This window comes from Agrilus planipennis, unplaced genomic scaffold, assembly GCF_000699045.2.
Source record: "Agrilus planipennis isolate EAB-ADULT unplaced genomic scaffold, Apla_2.0 scaffold38, whole genome shotgun sequence".
NCBI classification, from domain to species: Eukaryota; Metazoa; Arthropoda; class Insecta; order Coleoptera; family Buprestidae; genus Agrilus; species Agrilus planipennis.
This window is the reverse complement of record NW_020438882.1, coordinates 228,408-255,548: the sequence shown is the minus strand read 5'-3', so window position 1 is coordinate 255,548 and position 27,141 is coordinate 228,408. Positions and strand designations below refer to the sequence as shown.

Here is a 27,141-nt window from a genome sequence, read left to right as displayed (position 1 = left end):
TGCAATTGTAGTGGATAAAATGGTCAATTTTTCCGTGCAGTACTGTACGGATTATACGCTCCTCACCGGTTAAGAGTTTGGCCGAGAGTTGTCTCCTTCCTTTTCTGGCCTAGTGCTGTTCTTTTCTACTTTGCGCCGGTCAAACTGAAGCTCACATCGCTACAGAAAGTAAACGAAGTATACCTACTGTCATTTCCTATTACGCATTCAACTAATTTTTCTTCCCCCTTACCAAAAAAAGTAATAAATATTTAAAGCAGTAATAATGTTGATGTTTATTTCAAAGATGGCATGCTCAAGGTGCGTACAGGTGTTCTATTGTTCCCATGTATTGCATCGTATTCCATGAATTCAGATACCTTCTAACCATAGCAATTTGTCTTGTAAAATTAGTTGAAAGTCTTTATAGGGCTAATATTGACATGACAGGTATAAATGCATATAGAATCATATACAACTGTCGCTCTGTTGTGACCTTTAGGCACTAATAATATAATTGACTGCCCTCATAGTATATATTGGCAAAGCGACCATCAGCAACCTACGCCATTTAATTAATCTGTATAATGTATATTGTAGCTTAAGGGAAGTGGATTTGCTATAAAAATCATCCCTTTGTGCTGCGGGACCAGAAATTCATTTGTGAAAGCCCACAAACAACCAACCCTTCGAAGTAAAACAATTAATAGTGAAAACAAAATCAATAAGTTATTTTACGATTGAATATTGAAAACAAAGTCATTCGTAGCTTTTTCAACTTTTCGTTTGATATTTGCGTTTCTTTATTATCTAAAGGTCGCAAATTATTCCGCTTAGTTAAGCATTAATTGCACCAATTATGAAGGTGGTGCAATGTGGGGGGGCCACGGAATTGATTAGCGCACGTATTTCAATACTTGAGATTGTCCACTTAAAGTTTTACGACGCACGTGAGATGAATCCTTGTGTTCGCATAATTTAAGTGATTTCCAGGAATAAAGCGATATCGAGTAGCCGGTGGTTAAATGCGACTCTAGAATGTAGCATATAAAACTTGGCCATTTGAGAACGTAGCTACCGGGATATCTAATATCAATTCCTAAAAGTCGTCCAGAAAAATTATCCAATTTCGGTTTTTAATAGAGACCAGTTCCGAGAACAAAAGGAACATCATTTACTAAGAAAGGTTGTCTATATAGCAACAAGATATTGTAATCTATATATATAAGAGAAAGTCGTCTTAGTTACACCATTATAACTCAAGAACGGCTGAACCGATTTGGCTGAAAATTGGTGGGGAGGTAGTTTACAACCGGGAGAAGGACACAGGATACTTTTTATCACGTTCCACGAGAAAAACGTGGTATATGTAAACGCAACTGACATTTAATGACAAAACGCAAATGACAGCAAAACGAAAAATTTACAAATCAAATCATCAATCTCGCCGTTCATTTCTTAAAAATGGTATAATAAAGCGTAACTGACATGGAATAATAAAACGCAACTGACAGCTAAACGTAATGTTGTCTATTGGGATCCGTCAAATGGGAGGAGCCTAAAAACATGGCGCCGATTAGGGAAAATTTATCGTAGTTCCTATAGTGTACCTTGCAATTTCCAAGTTTTTAAATTACGATAAAATGATAAGTATTGACACAATATGTGATTGGGCTGACACAAAGTCTCGGAAAGGAAATTTCGTTGATGGTGAGCGTGTTTTTAATGCCAATCACATTATAAAATTCGGAAATAACAAATCCGGAAGCTAGCCTTCAAATTCCGTCAAGTTTACTGCCTACTTTTTACAAACTTCGGATTTAAAAAGTGATTCACGTTATATAATTGGTGAGGTGATTCTGGGTGATTTAAGCAATATCATATTAATGACAATCAATCATTGTTGAAATTAAGCAAATATGTGCTTTGACAATTTTTAAAAATCAACCCTAAAGGATGAAATGTTGTTGCTACGTTTGTATTTGAAATCTAAGATGGCGACATTACATAAAATTAAAACGTTATAAGGGCGAATTGGGAGTTAAAAGGTTTTAAGGAGAAACACTATTAATTTCTGCGATCGAAGCCGCGGGGAAAAGCTAGTATAATATAAAAGGTATTGTAACTTTTCGTTCTCATTTCTTAAGAGTTATGTGTGTGTGTGTGTGTGTGTGTTTGTGTGTATCTGTATATGTGTTTTGTTTTTTAATAACTATCAAAAAATGTTTTTTCTGAAAACGCTTGCATTTTTTTGTTAAAAGTTTCTAAAGAAAATTATCGAATAATTTGCAAAATGGGTAAACAAAACAGTTTTGATTAGTTTTCCATATCAAGAGAATTATGAGGCAAAAATAATCCCCCATGTAGAATTTATAGTGTTGTCAGATTTTACATTGTTACATTTCATTTGGTATATGAAATTTCAAAACTTCAGTTAAAGACTGGACAATAAAATTGGTGAAGGCGCCGGGAAATAATTTTATAAATACTTGCTGTAATCACATATTAAAGAAAAAGGATAATAACAAATATCTGGGATAGAAAAGATTAGGTATATGTCCAATACATTTTTCTAGAAACTAACGTTTTGTCTTAAAAAGAAAGCTTTTATTCGAACTTCGAGTCTACAAACAACTGTAAACTTACAATTGATTCATTATCAAGTATCCACGATAAATAAATGAGGAAAAGTATCAATTAACAACTGTTTCAATTTACTACACCAGTTCGAAACTGTTCTAATAAAATAAATTGTTCCAATCAATCTTGCAGTTTAAGGTGAATTCGCTGGATAGTCTGTTTTCTTATCGATTTTCGGTACATCAACCTCTTATTACACTTTTATGTGATTTTAATGATAGTCACGAAGTAAGGGAAGTTTCCCAGTTTCAAATTCTCACAAATGCAAGTTTACAACTAAAAGACCGAGGGATCTAGAAACTTTTAAAGGATGATCTACGTGATCAAATTTTAAATCGAGAAAAGTTCCGAGATTGTACAAAATTGTTACAGATCTTTATTTTAAGTAAAAAGGTTTTGATATTTAGGGTGAATAGTGTTGTTACTATTGTATTATTACAAACATTATTTTGAAGCCTGATGGATTAGAAAACTACAGGCATAATATAGAAAACGATGCAATTCATTCAATGCTACAGACTTTTCTCTTGTACTTACAAACTTTGAAACATACGTAAACATACAACTGAATATTTATTTTTAATCATTTTGTCAACAACAACAAAAAGTAGAATTTTAAAAGACTCAGTTTCCTGACATTAAAAAGATGCTAAATACATACACGTAAAGTACAAAGGTCTTAAGAAACTGGATTCCTGGAGTCTAACCGTGTCTTATTGAAGAAATCCTCATGACGGATCATGGTGGCATCAGAATTGTTCGACGTTTCGTCTCCTACCACAAGGAACATCTTTAGGAACTTCACGTTGTCCATCTCCAACGCTTCTGAGGCCACCATTTCATCAATAATAAGACACGGTTAGAATCTGGATATCCAGTTTCTTAAGACGACAACCATGAAAACCTAAATCAACCTTTAGAAGACAAGAACTCCAAAGACCAAAATTCGTAACAAGGAAAAATGCTCAAGGGTAAGATGAAAATCATCAACGTCTTATTTCTCTTGCTTTTGTTCAACATAATGTGAGCCTGCCGACGATATTTTTTGGAAATGTTTTGACAATTCATTTGTCATAAATATCAGATGTAGTTTTTCCTCTTTATTTCTTCACGTTGTTTGATCCAATTTAATGGATGTTTATTTTTCGTTTCGATTTTGCGTGACCGCCTCTCTGTGCGTTGTCTGAGGGATTTCCGGTAATTTTCTCTAAACATGAAAGGATGTTTGTCGTACAGCAAAAAGGAAACCTACGACTTAATTTTCTAACCCAACAGACAAGAAAATAACCTTTGTTTATACTGTTTTAGGACGTTTTACATTTGCATGAAGGTGTGTCAGGTAACACAATTTATGTAGGCACACACATAAAATGTAATAATTGTTTGCTTTTTATTAACATATGAAACAAAACCACTCTTTACGTCATTAAACACAAATGCAGTCCTGCAGGGGTTTTCTTCATGTTACGCTTACTCTAGTGATAATCAAAACCACCTTATCGTTATTAGTTCCGCATTTTTTTCATCATCATAAAATCGTCAGTCCTAAGACTGGTTGGACACGCACCTCCACTCTTTCCTATCCTGAGCTAATCTTTGCATTTCCCTAAAACTAGAAGAACCCACATCCTTAACTATTTGCGAACATTAATCTAATCTAAGTCTATCTCTACTTCCGTTTCTGCCTCTAAATGATTTGTTGTGCGGAAACTATCCGGCTCGAAGGACCAATAAATGTTGGATGAAAGTGATTATTCGAAAATAATTGACTTCATCCAACATACACCTTTAACAATCTTTTTCGAATTTCTAAATTAACCGCTTACGAGCATTATCAAATTCTTAATGTACCTACGGTATGCGGTGCACTATTGATGAAGGTTCCATCTGAGTAAAGATTAGAATTTGTTTTACAAGTTTGGGGTTGAGAGACGTAACCAGTTTGGTTGGTTTTGCCTTATAATTATCAGATTATCAGTGAAAAGCGTTTAAGATTAGCTGAACATTACGGTTCTTTCAAAATAACATTTTTTTTTTAAGTTATACCGTACTATTCCTATTAACATTTAATATGTAAAAGGTTTGACTAATACTAGATGTCCTACAACGTACCTACCTGTAATCAAGAGGATTTTAGACTGTGTAAAGGATAAACTATTTTTAGGTCAGGATAACAATTGCTCCTAACAAATCATTAAACTAAAGGAAGAATTTTTAGAATCATTTTACTGTTTTGGAGATTATCCCCAGGACCGATAGATGTTGAGGGTGTGGTGGGTCAAGAAGAATTCCCACTCGGAAATTTTAGACCATTTTTCAGAAATTGAAACTGTGTAAATATTTTTAACACTTGTAAAATTTCTTTATTTACATACAAATTTTCTGCACCCCCCTGGGCCTACACCACTGTTAATTACTCATTCGGGTCTTGTTTACCTCTACATATGAACAAATAAATACTTTTTTGTGAACAGTTAAAAGTTCCACTGCAAAACACAAAATAAGAAATTCAGTACTGTTTACACTTACCATGCGTCAGAGGAAAGCAAAAGCACAATTTATACCATTTGTTTTTCATTTTGTCCAAACACCAAAACGGAACAGTCAATTCAAGCAAATGATTTGTGAAGGTTTTATATCGATATTTATTGAACAACAACAAAACACAAAACTCACGATTTTAACACGTTTTTATAGTCACTTGTCCTTGGTATATCAAAGACTGAAGAAATGAACAATTTAAAGTAATTATCACGGGTAGGAGGTTTTATCGTGAGTTAGATATTTCACAATGTGCTTAAAAAAACGTAATTTTCGGCCAAAAGGAACATCGAACTTTGCTGATTTATCAGGAAGATAAATTAACACTTTCAATAAAAGTGTTGTTTGTCTGCTCTGGTGAAATATTGGCTATTATATAGATTTATGTCTAATCCGTTTGTATAAGAACAGGATGTCCCAAATGAAAACGAAGTTCAATTAAAAAAATCAGTTACATCTTATTCGTCCAAATTATAAATCGCAATTTTAACCAAATACGCCCCTGCATTTATCGAATCAATAAAAAAAATAATTCGAATTGCTTTCTGACCACACGAACACAATTACAGAACGAAAACCGTTTAAATCCTGATATCCTTTTCTGTCAAATAAAATGAAAAAGGCTGTTATCGTTAAATATATATATATATAAGAATGAAAAATTGCTCCTTAAAGAATACTCACCTTTATTTTACTTTTGTGTGAGGTTTAAGGAGCCTGTGAAAAACGATGAAAGTCTTTTATTTCACCATAACAGACTTAAGAAAACGATATAAAGTTTTTCATTTCACATCTAACTCGTTAAATATTACATAATTTTGCAGTTTTTTGAAATTATTTTACAACATTACGTTTTTGTGTTTTCTTTACGAATAGTTTTTTTTCTCATCATCATAAGATCGTGAGTCCTAAGACTGGTTGGACACGAACCTGCACTCTTTCCTATCGTGAGCTAATCTTCGCATTTCTCTAGAACTAGACCAACCCATATCCTTAACTATTTGCAAACAGTAAGAGTAATGTAATCTAGGTCTACCTCTACCCCTCCTAACTTCCGTTTCTGTCTCTAATATTGTTTATTTGAAGACGACTCGACCCTGTGATATCCTCTGCTTTATATCCCTACACTCCTTCCGTCCTGACTTATCTGACTTCCCAGATACCTAAAATCGGCCACTTCTTCTAATTTTTTCTCCTATCTTTATATTCGCTCTTTCCCTACTTTTTCACCCCTTGCACACCAGTATTTTTGTTTTACTTTTATTTATATTCATACAGTACTGTTTTGTCAATACCACTTCCATTTTATTTAAAGCTATCTCTAACTCCTCCTTACTAGATGCTAATACTGCTATATCATCTGCAAATCTAAGCATACTAATCTTTTAGCCCCTGTATATCTATCCCTACAGTTGTACTGTCTGTAAAGATGCTAATCGCGTCTTCGATGTAAAGATTAAAAAGTAACTAATTTAAACTACAAAAATACTTTCATCAGTTTATGTATTCAATTCAATTAGGTTCAATAGTGTGTGAAAAATAAAAAAATGAAGAAGTTGACGATACTCAATAAATTGTAAAACATCGCAGATTTATGTATGCGTTTACTTAACATAATTATTTGAACAATTTTAAGGCTTCTGTAGCTTACAATTAGTTATGGCAACGTATGTTCCGCTGTAAATTAACTGGCAGACAGCGGCATTGTTCTCATAGTTCATCTCTGGAACTTTGAATTCCGGATTAACAGCTACTTTCATCGTATATAATCCCGGCATCAGTTCTGTAATATCAACCCACTGACAGTCGACTGAATACAAATAAATATCTGTACAATTCACAGAAATTCCCTGGTCTCCGAAATTAGCACAGGCATATCGAGGCAGAACCCCAGGCGAACACTGGTTGTCTTCCAAGCAAAAGGAGGCTTTATGACCTTCCGCAACACGGACTCCTTTTCCATCATAGATATCGAAAGTTGCAAAAATTTCCATACTGTGGAAATGCCTGCAACGTTATTCGTCTCAACTTATTAGAATTCATTTCAGTTACTTATTAAAAAGTTCCAACAAATAACTTTACTGAAATTTCCTGTTCCTACATTGTTCTTTCTCTTCTCAGACACAAAAGTAAATGAGTTTTATGACCAAAAAAACCATCAGATAAACAAAATACTTGTTAAAAAGAAAAAAAGTTAAAGCCTGATTTATCCTATCGGTCATACGTGAATTGAATAGAAGCCAATAAATTATTTTACTTTGAAATCGCACATTTGTTGTAGCACCATCAAGTTAAATTGATGACTTATCATTATTAAGATACTTACATATGACACATGTGCCATTCCCACATATGTTTAGGTAGGAAGGGTCTAAAGTCGGCGGTGCCGCCGTTAAAAATGCTCGCAGTAAATTTAAGTAAACGTCTAGTGCGATAAAACCAATAAGGATCTTCCCTCTGAATATCGTAAGCTCGAGATGCTAGACAATTTTCTTCCATGGCACATTGTAAAAAGTACATCGATCTATCTTCTAGATGTGCGGTTCTTATTATTTCGAGATGATTTATAACTAAGTCAGCCATATCCTTTACACATTGAACCGTGGCGACTACACCTGACGGGCACTCTCCTTAAAGATTCCTTTGTTCCGTAAGTGCATTTACATTTATGAAAATTAATTACACAGCGAAGGGGCAGTGGTAAATTCGGCCGGTCAGTATGACAGGTGGAAGAATTCATTAGAATTACCTACGCACGCGTACCTGCGAACGTGTATCTATGCACGCGTACCTACGAGCGCGTACCTACGAACGCGTACATACGCACGCGTGGTCAAATAAAGATAGGCACTGATTAGTAACCCTGTGTCAACTGCAGTCTTACTACCAAAACGTACAATTATTTTGACAGTATTGATCGGGCATTGCGGATATATGAATAATTTAATAATCAGCTATTTTGCATAATAATTCTTCAGTTACTTTAGCATTAAGTGGAACACAAGCCGGCCGAATTTACATTTTATTTTTGAAACGTTTCCGGCCGAATTAACCACTGTAATTAGCAAAAACCCATTAAATTGGCCAAATGTACAATCCCCGCAGTGAAAATATTGAATTGAAAATTTCAAATAAGACTATGACAAAGTTCTAATCGTAAATAAAGGATGATTTTTGCCTTTGTTATAAAAGAAATTACAAAGAAGATGTAAACATAAATCCATGATATTTGTTTCCTTATCTCATATATTTTACCTTTAAATAAATTATTATAAACACATTCGCTAAGATGAGTTTCATTTCCCCTGCATTGCAGGCCAGCTATTCCAGAGTAATTCCCTAAAACTCTAAAGGCATTAGTCTGCAATGCATACTTTGCAAAGCCCTTGTTTAACGTTTTACATATCACCAAGCCCTCCAACAACGAAAAACCCTCTCCACAAACGGTATACCATAATCCGTTATTAGACTTTTTTATTTGAACAAAACCCTCTTCTGGAATTCTACCCCCTTTTAAAGCTATCTTTCGAAATTTTCCTAATTTCGTTCTGAAATAAGGTAACCGATAACAATGTATGAAAATTATTCGTGAACATTATTTCATTAGATAATGTAGAAATTAAAAATTGTTATGTATCTAAAGTATTTAGATTCAGTTATTATGATATACCCTATATAATTATGATACATACATTTTTTAATCTTAATATTGAAAACTATGCAGAATAATATGATTTACTTACTTCGTTAGTTAGTAATGATACTAAAGCATGAATCGTCAACATATTTTTATGATCAATTTGTCAAGTTTCTCTGTTTTACTCACAATGCTATTTCCTGTTTATTGAAGACTGAAGATGAATAATTTTGATGTTTTATTTTATCAATACAAATCACACCTGCGGCTTCGTTTATATCGCAATCGCTATTGCCCCACCCATTAAATCTACATAAGGTCAATTCCTTTTCAGTTCCATTACAATAAATGTTGTCCATCCAAAATTTTCCTGTACATAAATCAATGAATGCAGTTATCCGAAAAGTATATCAACCATTAAGTCATAAATGCACCATTAAAATTAATTATGGGTAGGGAATTGGTACTCTTAAAGTGAATATTTTTTTGAAGTGAAACTTCTTTACGCACGGTAGGGTAAGTTCGTTTCATGCGAGTTGCTATGTAACGAAATCATGCAACGCATTTTCCCCGCTGTCTGTCCCTTTGTATGCTTAGATCTTTAAAACTACGCAACGGATTTTAATGCGGTTTTTTAAATAGATAGAGTAATTCAAGAGTAAGGTTTATATGTATAATAATTGCATAATATAATAGAGAAACACTGATAATTTTAGAGGTTTGTAAAGTGATGTCGTAAATAGACACATTTTTTTGTGCTTACATTACAAACGCTGACTGAACCCTACGAGATAGATCAGAATAATATACTACAGTATTGTACACCTTAAAAAGGTTTACAAAAAAGTCCACAATGGTATATGTCTGTCTCTTAGGGATAACCCACAATAACCATTTTTTATCCTTTACTTTTTACTAGAAATAATGGCTTATTTACGAAGCGATTTTAAGCAATATAGCATTAATCCTTATCCAATTAAGTACTTTTAAATACTTTGTGCATTTAATATAGATCAATATGGCACTTTACAGCACGTAATTTAAATGAATATTTTCTAAGATATTACAGACTTAAAATGCAGGGACAGCGGTTGCGGTGGCACCGGCCGGTTTGTTTTGTCTAATGACAAAAAAGCTGTGATTGTTGTATATAAAGGCATTCTATAGTATATTTACTATCAGCATTGCACCCGTGCGAAGCATAGTGTACAAATAATACCATTAAACCAATTCCTTAACCCCTATCCCGGTATGTTTGAAGAAGTTTCACTTCAGTAGCATGTTGTATAATTACACGTTGTATTTTTTTTGTTGAGAAAAAACTAAAAACTTTTGTAACAGTTTCGGAAAAACAAAATTAATTACTTGAAGATCCTCACTCATCACACGGTAAAAGGACTAACGTAATATAAAATAATTACGTAAAATTGGTCTCAACGCACGCGATCGCCTGACAACGCAACAAAACCACATTACCGATTAATTACGGAATTAAAATTAATGTCACCATAAGAAAGCATTTTTATAAGACCAGAAGCGTTACCTATAAAACTCTTAATATGTATAGTATGCCCCAACAACCCTTTTTACGAGAAAAACTAATCAGAAAATGGTAGTTGGAAAATATCCTCTGGGAAAAAAAGCCCCCAGAAAAAAGTCCCCCGGAAAAGAATTTCCCCTCTCGGAAAAATGAATACCCTTGATTTATTATAATGTGATGGTAAAATTTATTAGGAATGTAACGTGGTTCGGTTATCAGACAGTTTTTATATCTGTATATTGACAGAATACATGATTTAGTATACTACATGTACATAAAAAGAATCATATGTTTGTTATTATTGCCGAAAAAAAAAGCCTCCGGAAAAGAATTTCCCCTCTGAAAAAATTAATACCTTCGATTGTAAATGGTAAATTTTATTAGAAATGTAACGTGGTTCAGTTATCAGACAGTTTTTATATCTGTATGTCGACAGATCCACGATTTAGTGTACTACATGCAAATAAAAAAATACTTGTTTGTGTAATGACTGCAGAAAAGGAAATTGTTTATCTCTGTTATTATTTAGTTTTCAAATAATTTATACATAATATTTATAAATATTGCTTTCTGACAATGAAATAACGTACAAAATGTTCGCAATACAATTTAATAGAAATAAGAATAGATCGAGTAGATAATTAGCTACAACGTTATTACCTGTTGTTTTAAATTGTAATATTAGTAGAAAACAAACTTTTGTTTGTGAAGTATTCTTAGAGATAAATAATAAATACTTTTTGGAAAGTCAACTCCCAACATAATGTTATCGTTACACATATTAGCAAAAAGTAAAAGTAATTGACTAGAACTCATGCTGTCTATTCAACGTTATCATCATCAAGAAAGATAATAACTTGAAGTGTTGATAACGTTTAGAATACGGGAATTTTTTCCGGGGTTTTTTTTCCGAAGGAATTTCTTTGCGGGGCTTTTTTACAACTTTTTTGTAAACATATGTTTTTACCTTAGCTTTGAAATATATCGTTCTTCGGATCATTTTAAGCAAATAGTCTATGAACATGGAAAGGGATGTAAGTTAATATATCTAATTTTTCGTTAATCTTTTAGAAATCAAATTTGTTTAATTTGAAACACTTTAAAAAGAATAACAGAATTGTAAAAAACCTACCTAATGAAAATTGGTAATTAAGATTGTATTGGAATAAGTCGTTTGTCCTAATTTGCATTGTTTATTGATTACTGTAGCAAATTATTTGTCAATTCAATATAGTTCATATGTTTACTTTTTCTAGTGAACATGAATATATCACTATGACGGAAGTGCTACAATTTCAGTTGTTTGATANCTAATGACAAAAAAGCTGTGATTGTTGTATATAAAGGCATTCTATAGTATATTTACTATCAGCATTGCACCCGTGCGAAGCATAGTGTACAAATAATACCATTAAACCAATTCCTTAACCCCTATCCCGGTATGTTTGAAGAAGTTTCACTTCAGTAGCATGTTGTATAATTACACGTTGTATTTTTTTTGTTGAGAAAAAACTAAAAACTTTTGTAACAGTTTCGGAAAAACAAAATTAATTACTTGAAGATCCTCACTCATCACACGGTAAAAGGACTAACGTAATATAAAATAATTACGTAAAATTGGTCTCAACGCACGCGATCGCCTGACAACGCAACAAAACCACATTACCGATTAATTACGGAATTAAAATTAATGTCACCATAAGAAAGCATTTTTATAAGACCAGAAGCGTTACCTATAAAACTCTTAATATGTATAGTATGCCCCAACAACCCTTTTTACGAGAAAAACTAATCAGAAAATGGTAGTTGGAAAATATCCTCTGGGAAAAAAAGCCCCCAGAAAAAAGTCCCCCGGAAAAGAATTTCCCCTCTCGGAAAAATGAATACCCTTGATTTATTATAATGTGATGGTAAAATTTATTAGGAATGTAACGTGGTTCGGTTATCAGACAGTTTTTATATCTGTATATTGACAGAATACATGATTTAGTATACTACATGTACATAAAAAGAATCATATGTTTGTTATTATTGCAGAAAAGGAAATTCTTTTATTATTTAGTTCTCTAATAAATAATTTATATTTAAATTTCATAAATATTGTCACTGACAATGAAATAAACGTACACAATGTTCCTAATACAATTTAATAGAAACAAGAATAGATCGAGTAGATAATTAGCTATAACATTATCATCTGATGTTTTAAATTGTAAAATTACTAGGAAACAAACTTTTGTTTGTGAAGTATTGATATTCTTCGAGGTAATTAATAAATGCTTCTTGGGAAGTCAACTCCCAACATAATATTATCGTTACAGGTATTAGCAAAAATAAAACAAATCAAGTAGATAATTACCTAACTAGAACTCATGCTGTCTATTCAACGTTATCATCATCAAGATAGACAACAACTTGAAGTGTTGATAACGTTTAGAATAAAATTTTTGTGATTTTTTTCCAAAGGGGCAGTTTTTCCGGGGGCTTTTTCCTGAGGGGATTTTTCCGGGGCTTTTTTCCTGGGGGCTTTTTTCCTAGATCCTCAGACAATATGTGAATTTAAGGAAAACTTATCTAAATATAAAAATAACAAAATAACATAAAACCTGAAGGGAAGTAAAATTTCGTATTATATTTTATTCTTTTTTAAACACTCGTAAAAGAAAAGGAAATAATGTGGTTTTGTTTTGATTCATTCTGTCCAAGAAAAAGGCCTTTTGATTGCAAGCTTTCCTATAAGTAACTAAAGAAAAAGGATTTTAAGAGGGAGCTTTTTCTTTTTCGGCTTTTACGACGCCATTAGCGTCACAAAGGAATCCGGCAATAAAGCCAAAGCCATAAAATATACGTATGGGTTTCTTAACCAATCGCTCCCAAGAGTTACGTAATAATTTTTGCAATTGATTTAATTCTGCTTACTTTTTGACAAACCGAAATGAGAACTGGTGGTCGCTTTGGCATGTTTTTCATCGTAACCGAGTTGTTTACAAACCACAGACGCTTCCAAAGAATCCCATTCGTCGTCACATATTGACCCCCATCGACCTCTATGCAATATTTCTAAGTTGCCTGGAGGAAAAATTATTAAATTGCTAAGTTAATGAAGGATAAATGACCTGAACTCGTTAGCTTTCTTTCTCATGTAATTATTCACTCAAAAATGTAAATGCAACAAACCAAAAACAAAGCAAAAATTAATCAACAGGATCCAATCGCATATTTTGTAAAAACAACCCATAAATTTGCAGAACTACCGAAAAACAAAAGCAATACGAAGAAAAACAAAATTAAACAGTTTTTCGAAAAATTCGTAGGGTTTAGTTCTGGGAAAAACTATAGAGAAAATGGGAAAATTTTTAAACGGTTAATACTTTTTATTTTTGAGAACATTAGTATTCAAATTCCATTTTTGCTAGAAAAGTAAGGTAAAAGACTAATAAAATTATAACGAATTTGATATCTTTCGTAAATGAATTAATTTTGTGCCTACGTGATAAAATTGATCCTTAGATAGTAAAACAATTAATATAGATATTTATCCTTCGGCATTCTAGTAATTAAAAATATTTTTATTTACAAACTTTGTAATGGTTTGTTCTATAACTTATCAAAAAAAAAAAAAAACATTTTCTGTACTTGCCCTCGAATTCATCCCGTCCACCCACTAACTTTATAGCGCCGTCTTCTTTTCTTAATCTTTTAATATGTTTTTTAATCAGTCCGGCTTTCTTGGCCTTTAAATCTTCGTGATCATTATTACAATTACAAAAAGGAAATAGAAAAGAAGCTAGGACTAAGAAGAAAAGAAAACGGTTATAGTTTAAATGCATTTCTGAAACGCGAACTAGATAAGATGAGCGACTTGTAAATTTAAATTTTGCTTTGGAATAAAGTTGAAACACTGACCTTTGCGATGTCAGGGATAAAATACGCCTTTCTTTATCTGTATGGTTAATTATTATAATTGCGAATAATTTAGAATTTAATATTGATTTAAATGCATAAAACACATTTAAGCAGAAAAAAAATGCCAAAGATAAAAGTAATAAGAAAAGTCATTCTTTCGTTGATAGTGAGAGTAGTAGTCATATACCTACGGTGATATTGTTTTTAGATTTTTATAAAGTTTCCGTTTTTGTTTAAAGTATTTGTTTATATTACCTGCTGATCATGTCGAAGTCAATTTTATACTCATAATTACGTTAGTTAGAATGTTCTGAAGTCATTTGAAATAAGTCGTAATGGGCACATTATTAATCAAATGCAGAGGGTTATAAACACAAGCCACACACACTTTTTACATTATTTTGTCAAGCAAATTATAAGAAATTAATAAGTAAAGTTTATCATACATAAATGCAAATCTGTTTTTTACGTATAGTTATTAGGTATCCATTACTTTCGATGTAGTTCCAAAAAACAATGGCAAAATCCATTCTAATGTTATCTGATAATATTTGTTGAAAAGCTAAGGAATTTAGTATTTTTTGTTAGAATAGGAATTTAACGATTAGATTCAACAGCTACAACCGAAACAATCGACAGTGGACACGCAGTCTCGCATATGTACAACCGACTCAAAAGAAAATGAAAACTAAATCCAACCATATGAACACTAATCTAAGGTCAATATGGCCTTACGCGTAGGTGTATCAAGTTTGTAGAGACGATCATTTGAATAAACATACTTAATAACTCTTAATGTTAGTGAACATTTCAGGATTACCAAATTTGGTTTTGAAGGCATCAAATGAAAAATACATGTGTCTGTGTGTAAAAAACATCGCAAAATTCAACACATACTTACTGAAGGTTTTAAACAAAATTATGAAGTGAGAATTTTTGATCTTCAATTTAATTTCATTCCAAATAATAAAAAAAGTTATATCACAAAAACATTTTAATGGTCTTTTTTTAATATACATCGATTATCTCTACCTAAGATATATGATAATAATGTACGCCAAAATTGTGTGTAGAATGAATAAACATCCAGTTGTACGAATGGAATCCAACCTTTGGAAACTGCAGTTGTCTACTCTATGGTCTTGTTGAATTTTATATTATGTACTCATGTTGCGTTTTCGATTAATAAATATTATATTATACAGTGTTTGCGTTTTGACTACTCAAAAACAATATAAAAAACAGGAACTTAAAAAATTACACATCTGAAATCTCAACAGACAATAATTAGACGTTACATTTAAGTTGTTAAGTCTTCAAAAACTTTGAGCAAATTTGAAAAAAGATGGGAACTTTTAATTAAAATTTAGTCGTTAACCATTTTAATTGTATTAATTAATCGCTCCTAAGTTATAAATTTTGATGTTGTAATAACTGAAAGCTCTCTAAACTTAAATATTACCACATTTTTTATTTAATACGGTGAGGTACTCCTATCTTTTGATGAATGCATAAGGACGATTCTACTCAACTAAAAAAATTTCACTAGGAATTTTGTTGAGATTTCAAAGTGTTAACAAACATATGTACACCTAACAATGATCGATTGCAATTTTTAAAAAATATACTTACAAGTTTCTGTCCGACAATACATTTATCTTATAAAAAGGTATAAAACTTGTCAATTACAATAAAAAATTACTAATAAATGCCAAAAACTGCGCTCGCGACCGTAGCTATACATAACGACGACGAAAGTGACAACAATCTACGACGTTACGAATATTTTAAATTTAACAATATTTAATTGTATGTAATAGTAATAGTTATCATAATAATAGTACACTTGCCGCTAGCAAAAAATGTAACGAACGTTTACATGTTGGGGTAATTCACGAAAAAAGGTTAAAAAAAATCTAAAATGCGCTTCGCCAGTAAATTTTTTGTGCTTTTGACAAAATTCAAATTATTGCAAAGAAGTTATAAAATGTTTGTCTAAATATCAATTGAGAAGAGAATAAGGAACTATTTGCGTCCAGTTTGTACCAAAAACATAAAATGGAAAACAAAAAATTGGTATTTGTTTAGTCCATTATATCTTTAAAATGTATAATCTTTACCAAAATCATGCAATTGGTTCGTTACAAGATTTTTATAAAAAATTTATTTCATGCGGTCTAAGTATCGAAATTGAAAAAATTTCTATTTTAAGTACTATTTACAGAGAAAGATTACAACAGTTGTTGTAAAAACTAACGATGACGATAATAATAGCAATAGTTATAATGTCGACGATAATAACGTAATAATAATTATATTAATGATTATGAAGTTGATGATTATCATGATAACGAACACGTGTTTTCACGACCAAATTGTGCAAAAGAGGTAAAAGGAAGACAATGATGGTAGTTATAAATTTCTTTTCAATTCTTTAATTAATTGATTAATAAAAAGGTGATGAAATCGTTTCTTAAGTACTAAATACCACATCATCAGCTCTCTAGACCCTGGGGTAGGAGCGCCGGATTGATTGGTACCGGCCGCAGGCGAGGGGGCAATTTTTTCTGAAATGAAGATTTATTAATATTTAAAAAGTGACAGGAAATATCTATACTAGAAAACTAAAACTCTGAAAGTTTCCTATCCCGACTTCAACTAATACAATTTCTCAATATAAATAAAAAGAAACAAATTACCTTCCGCCTGAAAGGAAAGCACCCTTTATTTTCAGGATTACTAGGCGAGTTTAATATCAGATCAGGGGACCGAGTGCCACCGGGGCCGAAAACGTTCAACTGTCTAAAGCAGTCTGTTTCGATCATTTCGTTTTGCCAAGGGATCGACACACAACCTGTGTTAAATTTACTATAAAACGTACTATCGTTAGCGTCAATATTCACACCCTTAACAGTAGAAAATTGCTCGATATCTAACACGTCTTTTGCATAAACGGCATGAGGCTGCAACAAAAGAAAATAAAATTAATTAATAAATACAACAGTAAGAAATATTATAAAGTCTAATTGTATATTTAAATTACATCTGGCACAAAAGGAGCTTCCACCAGGCCGGCTTCCAGTCTTCTCCAATTAATACTTTGAAAGAATATGTGTTGCTTAACCAAAACAGCCCCGCATCTACCCGATCTGCCCCCGAGCCTTTGCGCGGGGCTCTTGGCCAGTAATTGTTGGCACAGAGATTTGGCATCTTCCGTGAATTTATTCGAATATTTTTCCTGTTCCGTTTTGACTCGTCTGTCAACATCTTCCCTTTTGACCTTCTCCTTTCGCGCCCTAAACGGAGCCTGGCCTTCAATCATTTCATACAATAAACAACCAAAACTGAACCAATCTGGGGAAAACGTATAACGTTCGTTGTCAATCACTTCTGGTGCTATTAAAAAAAAAAAAGAATATTTATGCAATTTTTGTTTAGGAAATGTATTTAAAATAAATAACCTACCCATGTAACCCACTGTTCCTACTCTGCCTCTTACAGATTCCCCTTCCGGAATATCAACTGCCAACCCTAAATCTGAGATCCTAACGTGACCTTCGTCGTCTAAAAGTATGTTTTCTGGTTTGCAGTCTCTGTATACAATCCCCTGTAATGAAATTTATAAGCTCTAAAGAAGTAATTTACACTTTCCGGATTTTTTTTAAACTCTATTGGCACATTTTACTAGACGAAAAACACCTGAGAAATTTAAAATTAAATAATCTCAACTGACAAGAAACAATAGACCTTTTTTACTACATAGTTTGTTAGATAGTAAAAGGTTTATGAGTAATAAATAGGAGCTTAAGAATATTAACGATTTCCTGCAAATTTCATTGTAATTCTCTTAATAATTTACGACAAAAAATAAAAACAAAACAAAAGATAAAACGAAGATAAGGTTTCGTTATTAATTCCTTTATCTAAGAGATAGGTATATACATATTTAATGTACATTTTAATCCAGAAATTTAACGTTTTAATACTGGCAAAATACCGATTCAAACGAAATCTACAACTTTTCTAAACTGTAGGAAATTAAAGAAGCAAGTGATGAAAAGTTTGCTGACGTCAAAAGATAACCTTATGGTATCTATGTACACAAATAAATGACGCGATTTAAATGCTAATAGGATTCTTTTAGTGATTGTTGTTTAACAAAACCGTTTTCTGTTAAACGAAAAGAAATGTTTAGTTGCGTGTCAAAATCTCGGTCAAAACAAACAATCTCAAGGATACTAAAAAGATTCACCTCTAGAGAAAAAAAATAGAAAAGAAGGATTCACAGTAAAAATACAAACTGAGGAATAAATTCAGGAGAAAAAGTAGGACAGCATGTTCTAAATTTAAAAACGCGCTCGTTTCAGAAAAAGCGACGAATTTGTAGAGTAAAATATGAACCTACAACAAAAATTTGCTGAAGACATATTTTAAGTTTTATTTAATTAAAGCCGAGTTGCACAAAGATCAAAAAGTGAACGAATTAACTTTACTTACTTTCAATGAAATATTTGGAACGAAGATTAAAATGAAAAATATTACTGCTATTAAGAGAGAATAATCAGAACGACCACCTGAGGTCATTATAACCCTGCAATCTTTATTAATATATGTATACATATTACGTGGTAACTTATATTCCTTTAAAAGAATCATTCGTGTTGCAAAAAAAAAATCGAAACATTACAGTAGGAAAAAATATATTTTCAAGAAGTTTTTATCCTATACCTGTTGATGTAAATGATCGAGTCCACAGACAACTTCGGCAGCATAGAACCTGGCTCTGGCAATGTCAAGTCCAGGCTCGCCTCCCATATTGTATATATGAAATTTCAAATCGCCACCATTCATTATAGTAAGTACAAGACAAAGAGCATCTTTAGTTTCATAAGCGTATGCTAAACTAACCACGAACCTTGAGTTTATTTTTTGCAAAATCTGCTTTTCTGTTAACACCATTGCTTCACCTTTTCTTTTCTTAATTCGTTTCTTTTCTAATTTTTTGCAAGCATACATTTTTCCAGTTGCTCGTACCTAAAACACAATTAAATAAATACTTTATTTGGGTAAAAATACTTCCTGAATTTGATACACAAAAAATCATAAAGTAGTTTTAACTGTAAATCTGTTATAAAGGCTGATATTTTATTTTATTTTATTTAAATATTTACAGCAGTTAGAGCCATATAAAACAAAAATATTTAAAAATACAATGAATGGTTTTATAAAACATAAGAATTTGCAAATTTATTAATGTAGAAAACTAAGCCAAGCAAATGCACTTGGGAGTAATTCAAATATAAAGGTTACAGAAAAAAAAAAACAAAACCAGATGTTTAAAACAGAACGTCAATGGCCTCTATCTTTTAAATATATCATAATATATTAATGTTATATATGAAGCGTGTCTTTGATGTCCTTGAATGATAAAAAAAATTGGAAATTATTCATATATATTTGGTACATATGTATGTATACTTAATATTATTTCATTAAGGGTCCGTAATTAAATACTGTGATAATAAACCCACAAAAAGAAATTTTATCTACCACTTCCTAACAATGAATAAAGATTAAATTAAAAAAAAACCACAAGCAATAACAAAAATTACCCCAATCAATCATTTTTTCAGTAAATAGAACTTTTCAATACTGTATGACAAAAATAATTTATTAATGGAGCATTAGCATTTTTATAGAAATTTATCATTTCAATACATGCACATTTAGAAAATATACATTTAATGATAACTCGAAATATCTATTCTAATATTTTGGGGATTAAGTAAGTGGTGCCTTATACAAAAATTATGAGAGAAATATCAACGTGAAAGATCACTTATGTTTATTTCATGTTTATTCAAGTAAATATTAAAATAAGCATGTCCAAACCAAATTAACATAATATATAAAAAAAATGTATTTACCTGACAAGCACATACTTCACCAAACCCTCCTTTTCCAAGAACCCTATACATACGAAACGTTTTGTATGTAACAGGTTGTGCCTCAAGCCACTTCCACTGTAGATACCGATGAAAATACATTGATTTTGTAAAATCTTTAAAAGGTTCCACAGCCAAAAACGTCTTAACCACTTGAATACAAGGAGCAAAAAGATCCTTATGTCCATTGATTAATTTATCCCCTGCAGCAAGCTCAATTCCCACCTCTGGAAGGGACAGGATCTCCTCTCCTTCCCTTCCAACCATGAACTCCTTCTTGATGGCATCTGCAAGTTCGATTCTTTGATCATCAGTCTCAACCTCATAACGTTCTGTAGCAGTTAAAAACTTAAGGCAACGGTGATATTGGGGTCTTTTTGCCTCACACCACTGTTGGAAAAGGAGCTTCCCAATGGGCTGCTGATCCACCACATACTCATATCGCACATCTGTGAATGTAATATATCCTGAAAGTTGGTAATTTGCTGTTGGTGATATATATATAATTAGATCTCTAATGAATTATTTTAATGTTTTCTTTTACTGAATGTGCATATTTAAAGCACTTATTGTGGGATCACTTAAATAAGGTTGTCTAACACATTTCAAACCAAGGACAAACAGGACTATTTTGCTAATGTAAATCACTACACCTCTAAGAATGTGAAACAACTTACAAATAGAATAGAAAGAGAATACTGACAATTTTCATTAACAAGAATATCATAATTAAACAGAAAACATACAGAACGCTTCACTAAAATATAGTGTTTGTAATATGATAAGATTATAAGATTAAGCTTTACATAAAGAAAAGTGATGAAAGACTGCAATGTAACTGAGAAAATAAATATATCCTAATTGTAAATAATACTTTAGCCAAATAGTTAATGCTGCCACATATAAAACAAAATGGACACACGAAGTACTTACTTGGTTTTAAAAGCCAATCTCCCAAAAATTGAGGAATAGAAAAACTATTGCCTGCTCATGTACTTATTTCAAAAATTGTTCAATAGGTAAACTCTTTTAAATTCATTTTTATTCTTACCTAATTTGTTTAGAAGGTCTAGGCATTGTGAGATATGTGGAAATTGTAAAATCTTCCTCCACTTTTTACTTTTACCCTTATTACTATCAGAACCACCTGAAATAGGACAGTGTCCAGTAGAAAAATTAAGTAACAAAACAAACTAATGCTTTCATTAATAGGTAATTAAACAATTGAATTTATGAGAAAAGGAAACATAACCTATACTTTTTTTTACTCGACTTACCCTCTCGTGCTTTCAAATACACCGTATTTGCAACAATATTTTCCAATTCCATTAGTTCCAGTTTGGATGAATTTATATTTTCCCGCCTCTAGGGAGTAAAAACGATCCGCTTCCATTAATTATTAAACTGGACTTAAACTTTCAAAAACAACACTTCTGACAACCATACCGATTCATCAAAACATTAATTTACAATTCACAACCACTACAGGAGCCACAAACTATATTCCGTAACAAATTTTACATAAATGTTATACCGAACCTTTCAGTCAAACCCCTTTATATTTCAATCAAAAGAATAATAATTTTGAGATGAAGACGTGTTGCGTGGAATTAAAATTGGAAAAAATTGGGATACTGCGAGAAACGATAGGGGTGTTCGCGCTATGCAGGGTAGGCGTAAGGCAATTTCAAGAAGGGGTGTGTCCGCCTAGTCTATGAAACTACCCTTACTATGGTAGTATCGGCAGTGCAACTCGGTAAAACTTTCTCTGTGAAATTCACATCGTTGGCACGACATACGCGTTTTGAATACTTTATCAATCGCCATGTGTAAACTGATGTAGTGTGATATGTATAATGTAAAATTCTGAACAGTTAACGAGACGATATACAGATTAACTGCGACCGACAAGAATAGAAAACAAGTGGAAAAAGGAAAACATTCACAGAATAGTACAAATGAGGACCGCTTCATTTCAATGAACTCTATCGCCTAGATAGATCACCAATACAGCATTAAACAAGGATAAGAATCCTTTATTTAAATATAAGTTAAATTAAGCGCACTCATGCCACTTATAAGGCTTTCATTTGTACATTGTAATTCTAAACACATAAATAATTATACTTTGTATTAATTCAACAATTTTTTGAATAAATAAATAATTATATATCTAACGTAACATGTTCTTGTCTCTTACCTTCTTACCTTTTAATGGAACAAATAGCATCTGTATGAAGTATTTTGAAATGAAAATATATTAAAAGATTGCTACATGCATAAAATTGTTTTTTCGCATGGAAAATAGCATAATTAATATCTATTTACAATTACATATTTTTTTAGTTTTTGTTCTGTTTAATTACGGGTTCGCTTGACATATGGTCCATCACCTAAAAATTCCCACAATTTTCTATGTTTGTACAATCAACTATTACAGCACGATAAAGAAACGTTTATCGCAAATACAAGTTAATAAAGTATCAAAAATAACTTATAAATAAACAAACGAGAAAAACACTCGGTAAAATGATTTTACTCCATGACGGGAAATTATGAATATTAGATACTGTTTTTTGCTGTGATGATAAATAATTGATTACTAACGAAGCTTGAGTAAAAACAAAAAACAAATCTTAAACCAATTACTAAATAAATATTTAGATGTATAATCTTATAAAATTCAAAAATATATTTAAGCCCGGCCCTGAAAACGCGAGTATCTGTTTTACTATAAATTAACAACATTAATAAAACTAGGAATTGTGAAAATAGATTATTACTATTACCTTTTTACGTCAAAAAAAAATTCCATACCTAACTGCAGCGTAATTGTTCACTTACATGTTGCACCTTTTATATGCACTATATGACGCAAAAGTATTTAAACTTTTGTTGTAATTCATATAACATATACAAAGCTGATTACTAAAGATTATGATTATACTTAACATTAGTTTACATTTTCAATGCAAATCAACTAACCCATTAAAAATGGACAAAAGTCTAATTTCAATTTTAGGATAAATTTATTATCTCATCGTATCAGTAGGATATGCATAACAATCTATAATCATTACAAATTATAAATTTTATGCAAATTGAAAGAAAAATGAAATAAACTATTTTATTTTATTATGTGTGCTTTTTACTTCAAATAAATGCGATAAATTTATGATATTTTTAAATATTGAAATCATTTCTTAATTAAACTAATAAACATCTTAATTAAATTAGAGCACATTATTTGATTTCGTATTAATGTTTACTTATTTTAAAAACAAAAAAGTCTATTGTCCACATGTTTGATTACAAATTAGAACTGAATAGTGGTTAATACGTCAATGTCCACTCAATTGAGTCATTTTGATAACATGCTATTTATTATGAATTTATTAATTTTCAGTGACTAAAAACGAATTATTACATTGCTAGTGTAATTGTTCAGTACGCTGTTCAAGTACCTATATAAAAAAAATGTTATTAATTACAAATTATATGTATAAGCATTACGTCGTGGTTTTTAAATTTCCTTTAAATGTAAAATTATATAGAAGTTATTAAAAATATTATAGTAATTGCTTTTGTGATGTAAAAATAATGATTTTATTAAAAAAAGAGGAAAATGAGTGAAAAAATAATAAATACCGACATAAATATATATATATTTATGAAGCTGTTTATTGATATAGGATTATTTTATTAACAAACAATAATACGAATTATGGGATGTTTATAGTATTTCCAAATTCCTCTTGTAGTCTAAAAGTTAATTTTACAGTTGAAAAATTTCATTGATTTTGTTTGCGGATAGATCGTTTTTGCCTTACTACAAATGATTAAATTATTTTGATGAGGTAAAAAATGCAAAAATGTATTTTAGTTAGTCGTTTAATATTGCAGTATTTTATTTAACATCATAAAAATATATCTATATAAAAATAAGTAGGTATAGGTACAAGAACAAATAAATATTTTGTGATTAGATATTAGTTGGTGATGACTACACCTTTGTAAACATATCTTGATTCCCGAATTAATCCTGGCCATAGATAGAATCTAACCACGTTAGATTTTCTGTCAGATGAATGATGCCTTTGGTGTCTTTCTGGATGAAACTGTACCGGTGCTTGAAAGTCGGCGTCTAACTCAAAAAAAGGCTCTTGATTTACCAAATACCAACAAGTTCTGGTTACGTTACCAATAAACCTCTTTAACGGCAAACACGACTCCAAACATCTTCAGCAATAAATATTGTACATAAATCAATGATATATTCATTAGTGAATGCATTTATTAACTAAATCTAGTAGAGAAAAGGACAAAATTAGAGAACTTCAAGGGTTCTTCGAATGAATAATTAATTCAGAGATCACTCACACAGTTATTTAGACCACCATCAGAAAATTTCCTGTTAATAACAGAGTGTTTAATAAAAATAAATAGGAAAGAGAAGTCCTGAACAATCAAAAATTGTGTAGCCGATTTTTTTCAGCTAATTGTTTTTCAAACAATCTCCAATTATTAACTTGGTTAAAAAAATGTTTAAAAAACACTTTAAGAATCACAAAAATAAAACGAAAACAAAATCTGCATAAATAAATTCCGATTAAGTCAAATTCAAATCTATTTAAATTTTGCATTGAGGTTTTTTTAACAGTATACAACACCAATAATAATAAATTTCAAAATAAACAATTCTTCTCGGTATCTCGAAAGCTATTATCATTTGTAAATTTGACTAATAACTTCATAAATGCTAAGCAAAAGCAGAAAGTGGTGCCTTAACAAGGATAGTAACCTTTGAAGTCCTTGTATGACGATTTTTATAAATAATTATTTTACGTATTACAAAATATAGTAGCTTATTTAATAAGAGTAACTTGATTACAATTTTATTGGAAATAAATGAAATAATATGTACTTATCTGTATTTACCTGTATTCCTTTAATGTTTCCGAAACGAGACCATGAACTTGACGTTCAATATCATCGAGGGGAAAAGAATTGAAAGTTGATGAAAAACACTTCATGATGTCACTGCGTAGTCGGCGCGCAGCTATAGTCTGGGAAGTGACATGCAAATTGCAAAGAGCTTCTCGTAACTTCATGTCCCTTAGATTCCTACAGGATCTAAATGAAAGCTGCAAGACAGTATTTATTTTTACATGTCCGATATGCATTTATATTAAGTTTATTATTTATTGCAGTGGCAAAATTTTGAAATGAATTAACATTAAAAAAATATCATTTTAAGGGACTGTCTCCAATTTTAAAGCTGAATATTTCAGAAACAAGACACTTAATGAAAATGAAAATTGTTTCAAAGGTAAAAACAGGATCCCTATTTAAGGTATCAAAAATTTCATTTAGATTGGTTTACAAGTGTAAAAAATATCAACATTATTTCATACCACTACAACAGAAAATAGAATTTTAGCTTTCAGTTGAGTGGCGTATTGTAAATCTGGCAGTGAATCCAAAGCTTCCAAAGCCCTGGGCCTGCTCTGGTAATATAATTTGCCATACTTTGAGATCGCAGTTTCTCTGTAAAAAAGTAGGTGAATTTAATATTCAGCGAAGTGCAATAAATCTTCACACATGTACACACGTAAAGGGTCAATAAAAAAATATTAACGGTTACCCATCTTCGTTTTCTTGTTCGGATTCTGAATGATATCCGTCGCTACTGCACGGACTTTCACCGAGTTTCACCAAATCTAGAAAAGACTCGCATCCTCTAGAGAAAGACATTAGAATTGATGCTACCGGTTTGTCTTCATCGATGGTTTGAAGTCTAAAAAAGGGCAATAATATAAATAACAACAAAGGAAAGATGTAGTCAGCAATTTGTTATTTGTTCTTCTATTTTGTCATAAAAGTTTAGTAAACTTGAAAAATAGAACAATATCATACTAAAGAAGCAAAAATGCTCTCTTTTGTAATATTTCAACAGATTTAAAAAAAAGGCATTTCTTTTGTATGTTTATTAGGCGTTAATTGGAAAAAATTTCCATCTGTAAGGATGAAAAATTGGAGAATGATAAGAAGACTAATTGAAAAGATTACGCAATCTCGTCATTGTATAGGCTACATTTCAAGTGATTACATGAAAAAAATGGGAAAGTTTTTAATTTTTATTTCTTAAAATCGATTAAAATGAAATATTTTTTAATGCATAAGAAAATGATGTCAAAGTTTAAGAACTTCTCGCTTTAAAACCTTTTGATTTGTGATATGCAGAACAAAGCCTCCTTGTCATTTTCAACCCGTGCTGATAACGTCTTTATAAGCGAAGTCAGTTGTTTCAGGGCTGGTTTGTCTAATATCGTCAGTAGAGTTTTGTTATCTATCAGTCTTTGTTCAACTTCTTCAAAATTAAGTGATAACAGTCGGTGGTGTGAAGCATCAACAGGCTTCTTGATATTGTTTGCAGTCACCCCCAGCTCTTCCAGCCTGTGCAGGGCGGATTTATATGTTTCTATGTATAATTGAAGTTCTGTTTTTAATGCCAAATGGAGAGGTGTCAAACCTGAGGCGCTTGTAGTCAAACCATGACATCCCAAACCTGTAAAAGTTTGTTGTTTTCAAATTTTTTATTGTCGCAGATTGGTTTATTGATTATTTGTGATGTACCTTGTACCGTTTGGTCGAAAGTTTTCTTTCTTGTTGCAATTAAACTATATAAATCGGGTTGAAATTCGATAAGATTTTGAGCAACCCTGGAGATTTGGAATTTCAATCCGAATTCCTGTTGCGAAGAAAGCAAGCGGATTAGTTGCCACAACACTGGTTCGGCGTTGAAAATTCCTCTTTGACCGGCTGCCACTAATCTATTTATGTAAATTTAAAAAATTATCCAACTTTGTACTTCTCCCCCTAATATAAATAAACAGGGCTAAATCTAGCAGTTGAAGGAGTGAAACATTTTTTATTTATTTCTATTAGCAATT

At 31.4% G+C, this 27,141-nt stretch overlaps 4 protein-coding genes across 5 annotated transcripts in view; all 4 read right to left on the bottom strand.

The window, feature by feature from the left end:
• The window catches only part of LOC108745273 (cGMP-specific 3',5'-cyclic phosphodiesterase), a 48,659-nt gene extending 43,420 nt beyond the window's left edge, over positions 1-5,239 (bottom strand). The window contains exon 1 of the mRNA XM_018481424.2: positions 5,149-5,239. Coding sequence (XP_018336926.1) covers positions 5,149-5,151 — 3 coding nt within the window. The 5' untranslated portion in view covers positions 5,152-5,239. The remainder of the gene's footprint in view (positions 1-5,148) is intronic.
• Positions 5,240-6,686: 1,447 nt separating this feature from the next.
• Positions 6,687-14,193, bottom strand: LOC108745274 (lysyl oxidase homolog 2B). The gene is made up of 6 exons (XM_018481426.1): positions 13,978-14,193; positions 13,257-13,406; positions 8,987-9,167; positions 8,416-8,708; positions 7,487-7,790; positions 6,687-7,167 (listed from the first exon to the last, which is right to left on the bottom strand). The coding sequence occupies exons 1-6, from the start codon at positions 14,165-14,167 to the stop codon at positions 6,792-6,794; spliced, it is 1,494 nt and encodes a 497-aa protein (XP_018336928.1). The 5' UTR covers positions 14,168-14,193; the 3' UTR covers positions 6,687-6,791.
• Positions 14,194-15,219: 1,026 nt separating this feature from the next.
• On the bottom strand, positions 15,220-22,207 carry LOC108745270 (G protein-coupled receptor kinase 2). 2 transcript variants are annotated; one of them, XM_018481416.1, is made up of 8 exons: positions 21,466-22,207; positions 21,240-21,335; positions 20,171-20,655; positions 18,972-19,277; positions 17,709-17,850; positions 17,287-17,639; positions 16,943-17,206; positions 15,220-16,810 (listed from the first exon to the last, which is right to left on the bottom strand). In XM_018481416.1, the coding sequence occupies exons 1-8, from the start codon at positions 21,515-21,517 to the stop codon at positions 16,739-16,741; spliced, it is 1,770 nt and encodes a 589-aa protein (XP_018336918.1). In that variant the 5' UTR covers positions 21,518-22,207; the 3' UTR covers positions 15,220-16,738. The 2 variants fall into 2 exon arrangements, with proteins under 2 accessions (XP_018336918.1, XP_018336919.1); XM_018481417.1 differs by having other exon boundaries at positions 20,171-20,637; positions 21,466-22,205.
• Positions 22,208-24,103: 1,896 nt separating this feature from the next.
• LOC112906750 overlaps positions 24,104-27,141 on the bottom strand; it is a 6,933-nt gene continuing 3,895 nt past the window's right edge. The window contains exons 2-7 of the mRNA XM_025981558.1: positions 26,825-27,021; positions 26,411-26,756; positions 25,833-25,985; positions 25,603-25,735; positions 25,127-25,332; positions 24,104-24,427 (exon numbers count right to left, since the gene is read on the bottom strand). Of these exons, the coding sequence (XP_025837343.1) occupies positions 24,178-24,427; positions 25,127-25,332; positions 25,603-25,735; positions 25,833-25,985; positions 26,411-26,756; positions 26,825-27,021 (1,285 nt within the window). The 3' untranslated portion in view covers positions 24,104-24,177. The remainder of the gene's footprint in view (positions 24,428-25,126; positions 25,333-25,602; positions 25,736-25,832; positions 25,986-26,410; positions 26,757-26,824; positions 27,022-27,141) is intronic.